Raw genomic sequence first — 5,002 nt, 5'->3', positions numbered from 1 at the left:
GCTTGATCTATGAGAAGATTGTATGCAAATGATTGAAGTGGGAAGTAACTGAAAAACGATTCATCACACTAATAAAAATCTCAGATATGTTTGTTTTCTGTTGAAGTCACACTGAAAGAGCAGTATTTGTGGCAAGTATCCAAACTCAGCTAGACCCCAGTTCTGCAGCTACACCACTGATTTGCTTTTTTTTTTTTTTTTTTTGCTTCGTGTAAATGAAAAAAAAAAAATCACCATTGACAAAATTAGACAAAGTAGTAACTTTTGGATAAAAAATTCCAATCTCGAGAGGAGTTGTTTTGAAATCGGTGTAGAAAAATTAGTGTAATGGATCCTGTACAAATGATTTGACCTATATATGCATATATATATATAGTAACAAACGAGTGAATATATATTCTTTACCTGGGAGATGATTCTCATGTGCAAATTGAAATAGGGCAGTTTTAAATGCATTTTACTCTGGTCTTTCTTCATAATCTGGGCAAAAAGTGTGTGACAGTCTGAACAAGAGAGGCTCTGCCTCCTCTTTTCGCTCTCCCGTGTTTGCTGAGTCCTATGTAAAAGCTTTTGTACATGGCTGATTCATAGGCATTGTAGTTGTTGGGAAGGAGAGTTTCTTTGAATTTACATTCGTCTTGAAAAGTTGCCTGAATAGAGAGAAGAAAGAAACGCAGTGTGATTACAACATCTGCTCACATTCACCATTGCGTGTTGCCTGTGCTGTTCCCTTCATTTTTGGAATAATAATAATAATAATAATAATAATAATGATTTATTTATTTATACCCCGCCCACCTGGCTGGGTTTCCCCAGCCACTCTGGGCGGCTTCCAACAGAATGTTAAAATACAATAATCTAGCACCTTTAATCTGTATTGCTTCATATTGTTTCAAGGTGTATACATTAAATACAGGTAGGTAGATAGATGAATCGATGGGAATGTTTACATCAATTAAATAAATGGGTGTGGGTGTGGGTGAGAGAGAAAGGTAAAACAGCCAGTTCCTGTGGTCCATGCCTTTATTGCTACACTCCTGAAAATACTCCTTACAAACAGGAGAAGGTAGAAATAGCAAAAATGACATTCTGGCGCCCAGAACTGGACACAGGAGTCCAGGTGTGTTCTTTCCAAGGCAGAATAGAATGGTACTATTGCTTCCCTTGATTTGAACGCTGTACTTCTGTTGATGCAGAAGTATAGCATTTGCTTTTTTTTTATTGCTGTGTCACACTGTTGACTCATGTTAAGCTTATGGTCTGCTACAGGGGGCGGCGACCTCCGGCCCATGGGCCGGATGCGGCTCACGGAGGCCGTTTAACAGGCCCACAAGCCGCCCGCTCGGCAAGTCTCCCGCAGCGCAGCACGGGGACTCGCCGAGTGGTGCTGGAAATGGCATCCGCACATGTCTGCGACGCCGGAAATCGCATCTGCGATTGGAATCCAATGAATGCAGATCTTGACAGGAACTGATACTTTTTCAAAGGTGAAAATATTCAAGATTTCTCAGTAAAACGCATAGCAACGCATTAGCATTTCCTTGACTGAAAACCAGATTGTAAGAATACTCACCGTGCCATATAATCTCCCTTTGCTGTTCATTGCAATGAAGAGTGCACTTTTGACACCAAACAGACTAACCACACCTCTCTCTACTGTTGATATTTCCAAGAGACCTAAAGAAGCAGACAGATGCAATGGAGATCGAATACCGCTTTTTTATAGCTGCTGAAGGAACGTTATTAAATATAGAAACCCCTATTTTTAAAAAAGTTATACAAAATTTAATAGAAAACAATGACTTTTGTGCAACAGATTCTTCATCTGAAGAAACCAAATTTTAAAAATCAGAAATAGGCTGGTACACAAATGAATGCATTTTAGTTGATATGCCTTTTATAAGTGAGTAATCAGTTAGATGAGAAATTAAATCATTTGTGTCTGCAATCCTCTGCACACTTACCTGAGAAAGCAAGTCCTACTGAAAGCAATGGAGCTTCCTTCTGAGTAGACATATATAGGATTGCACTGTGAATTTAGAACCCAACAGTTAAGCACCTTTATTTCTCATTGATTTCAAGGGGGAGGCTTAAGCTTAATTCTTAATCAAAGGAACACACATATGTTTAAATGTGGCTGGACTGTGCACTAAATCACCATCCTATTTTAATTCTAGGGCAATTCCACTCAGAAGAGACCCCACCCCAAAACAACACACTGAAGACTGAGCATGAATAGTGCTAACACAGGGGTCAGCAACGTTTTTCAGCCGTGGGCCGGTCCACTGTCCCTCAGACCTTGTGGGGGGCCGGATTATATTTTGGAATGAATGAACAAATTCCTACGCCCCACAAACAACCCAGAGATGCATTTTAAATAAAAGCACACATTCTACTCATGTAAAAACACGCTGATTCCCGGACCGTCCGTGGGCCGGATTGAGAAGGCGATTGGGCTGCATCCGGCCTCCGGGCCTTAGGTTGCCTACTCCTGTAGCTAACAGAATGCTAACCGCCTCCTATTCATGCATTGCAGGGGGTGGGCTAAATGACCCTTGGGGTCCCTTCCGACTCTATAATTCTACGATTATCGGGAGAGGAGGCTGAAAATTTGGGAAGAGAGGGAATGGAACAGAATGGCTGGAAAGGAGAAGAAGAGAGAAAGAGAGAGAGAGGCGAGGGAGAGGGAGAGACAGGGAGGGAGCGAGAGAGAGTGTGTTTGTGCAATCTCATTGTCCAGCTAGGTAATTTCCTGGTTCTCACTGAGAAACTATTCTTAAACATTCCCAGGGATGGAAGTGAGAGTTGCCCATAGAAATCAATGGAGTAATTCAATAACTGAAGCTGGGCACCAGTGTAACCCCCTCCCCCCCAAAATCCCAGCCCAGTTGGTGTGTGATATCCTGTTTTGCTTGTTCGCAGACTATTTTCTGTCCATAACTAGACACTGTTTCCTCCTTTGTGACGGTGTATTGCCTTTTCGGCAACATTTTAAAAAATGTCCGCGTGTACATAAACGTACAAGTTCTTTAGGCTTCTGCCCCTTCTTCCGGGTCTCTAGATGTAAAAAAGCTCTCCCATGTGTGTGCATTGTATCTCTAGTACACAAAGGCGCACAGGCATCCGGACCGCTAGGACACTGGTTTTCCTTCCATTCCCTCACCCAAGCCATCTGTCCAGACAGTAAACGCTGCTCAATGTGTTTGAGTGGCAGGTTTCCTGCTACTGCAATCAGATCCATTGTGAGATAAAAGACTTTTTTTTTTTTTACATTCCTAATTTGTTAAAAGAAAGAAGGAAATGATTCTTCCTCAATCTAGCAGCACATCTGATACAGGACATATTGTCCCAGAACATATACATACTGTATCAAGCAGGAGGAACGAAATGGAAGGCTTACGTAGTGATTTCTTGGTGTGATAATAGGTGCTTTAATGCACAAATATCCCTCTCTTTATCTGTGGCGATGCTGTCATAATGTAGTTGCTGGTTCAGAGCCAGCAAGCCCCACCTTCTCTGCATGTTTAGCAAGCTCAGAACTTGCAGCAATGCATTTAAAAAACAACAACCATAAATATAATTCCCACTCAGCTCCTCGAATTCCAGCCCATTTACAGTGATCCCTCTGAACTGTGATCTCCACAATGTAGATCAAAAATAATAATGAATGATTAAGTTATTTTCTATAAATTGCAACCAATTGTTGGCATTATTTTTCAAAGCAGTCTTTTAATTTTCTGGGTTAAAACCAACAACCTATATTATCGCCACGAAAGCAGTCTTTTCAGATTTCTCAACTTTTCTCAAACATCATGTACATACAGGGCTGGCAAGTTCATCTACCTGCAAAAAAGGGGAGGCACGGGGGAAGCAGGAAGAGCATATTAAAAACATAGGGGGAGAGAAAGATCCCGACCTCTTTGCTTTTTCAAGGCTGTAAAGTCAAACCAACTAAAAATAAGTTGGTATCTAATTTTGTCCAAGTATTCTGGACATGTTTCAGCCTGGAGGTTTTGGGTGCCGATTGATCCTGAAACGTTTAAAAAGGCCACAGAAGTACTTAAGTACTAATAATAATAATAAGCAGTAGCTTTCAGGTTCTAGGTAGGGTGTTAGAAATCAAGTAAAAATGTGGTATCATTTCCCACCATTTCGCATTGTGATGCAGTTTGCAACTCACTGTATTGGTTTTCAGCATGAATACCACTTATCTGTCCATCTGGAAATATCTGGAGATGAAACCCAATGCCCACGTTGCAGTAAAGCCTCCGCTGCCTCTTGATTCCTAGCAAATAGTCAGTCTCCCAGTTGACTTCAGATTTCTCCCCTGACATTCCAGCAAGGGACCTGGATAAGATAGACTCCCATCCTCTGTCCAACAGGGTGCCATTTGTTCTGACGACAACTGGGTATGAAAAGATAATCTCAGCCAGAAAGCCCAGGAGAACAAAGGCAGGGAACGTCAAGTGGATGCTGGCTTCGTAGGACATAGTGATGAGAAGCCTTTGTGCAATAGCCATCCGTTCACCTCCTGGGCACGTGGTCAGAATTAATGGCCCTAAAAATACCACCCTTCTTGTTTTTCTCCTTTCAGCATGGTGGCAGTGGCTTATTTTTGGAAAGCAGAGGGAGATTTTGGACATGAAATTAAAGCCCAAGAGCAGTTGGGTCAGGGAGAGAACGAGAAGCCTGTTGGGGACCATGTTTTGAATGCTTCCTGCTCTCCAGTCGGCAGCGTTCTATATTTGATTGATCTATCGTCATGTTAAAAGGGAGACCCCCCACCCTGCAGTATCCATCTGGCATCAATGTTCTGCCTAAGGGTTAAATCCGTGTAACCCTTAATCCCAGCGGAAGCTCCTCTGTTGAGCAAAGTGGGGTGTAGCCCTCCAAAGATTCTAGTCCCCCAAAACCTCTGCTGTCTCTCTCCTGCCACTCAGGCGTTATTAATGCATTTCCCGGACTGAGAGGCTTCCTCAATATTTCTGCCCATCTTCTCTGC

At 42.3% G+C, this 5,002-nt stretch overlaps 1 protein-coding gene across 1 annotated transcript; it reads right to left on the bottom strand.

The window, feature by feature from the left end:
• Positions 1 to 372: 372 nt before the first annotated feature.
• FGF6 (fibroblast growth factor 6) lies at positions 373 to 4,775 on the bottom strand. The gene is made up of 3 exons (XM_033148079.1): positions 4,181 to 4,775; positions 1,574 to 1,677; positions 373 to 650 (listed from the first exon to the last, which is right to left on the bottom strand). The coding sequence occupies exons 1-3, from the start codon at positions 4,701 to 4,703 to the stop codon at positions 474 to 476; spliced, it is 804 nt and encodes a 267-aa protein (XP_033003970.1). The 5' UTR covers positions 4,704 to 4,775; the 3' UTR covers positions 373 to 473.
• Between the last annotated feature and the right edge of the window lie 227 nt (positions 4,776 to 5,002).

This window comes from Lacerta agilis, chromosome 5 (genome assembly GCF_009819535.1).
Source record: "Lacerta agilis isolate rLacAgi1 chromosome 5, rLacAgi1.pri, whole genome shotgun sequence".
NCBI lineage: Eukaryota > Metazoa > Chordata > Lepidosauria > Squamata > Lacertidae > Lacerta > Lacerta agilis.
This window is presented reverse-complemented; position numbering and strand designations above follow the sequence as displayed.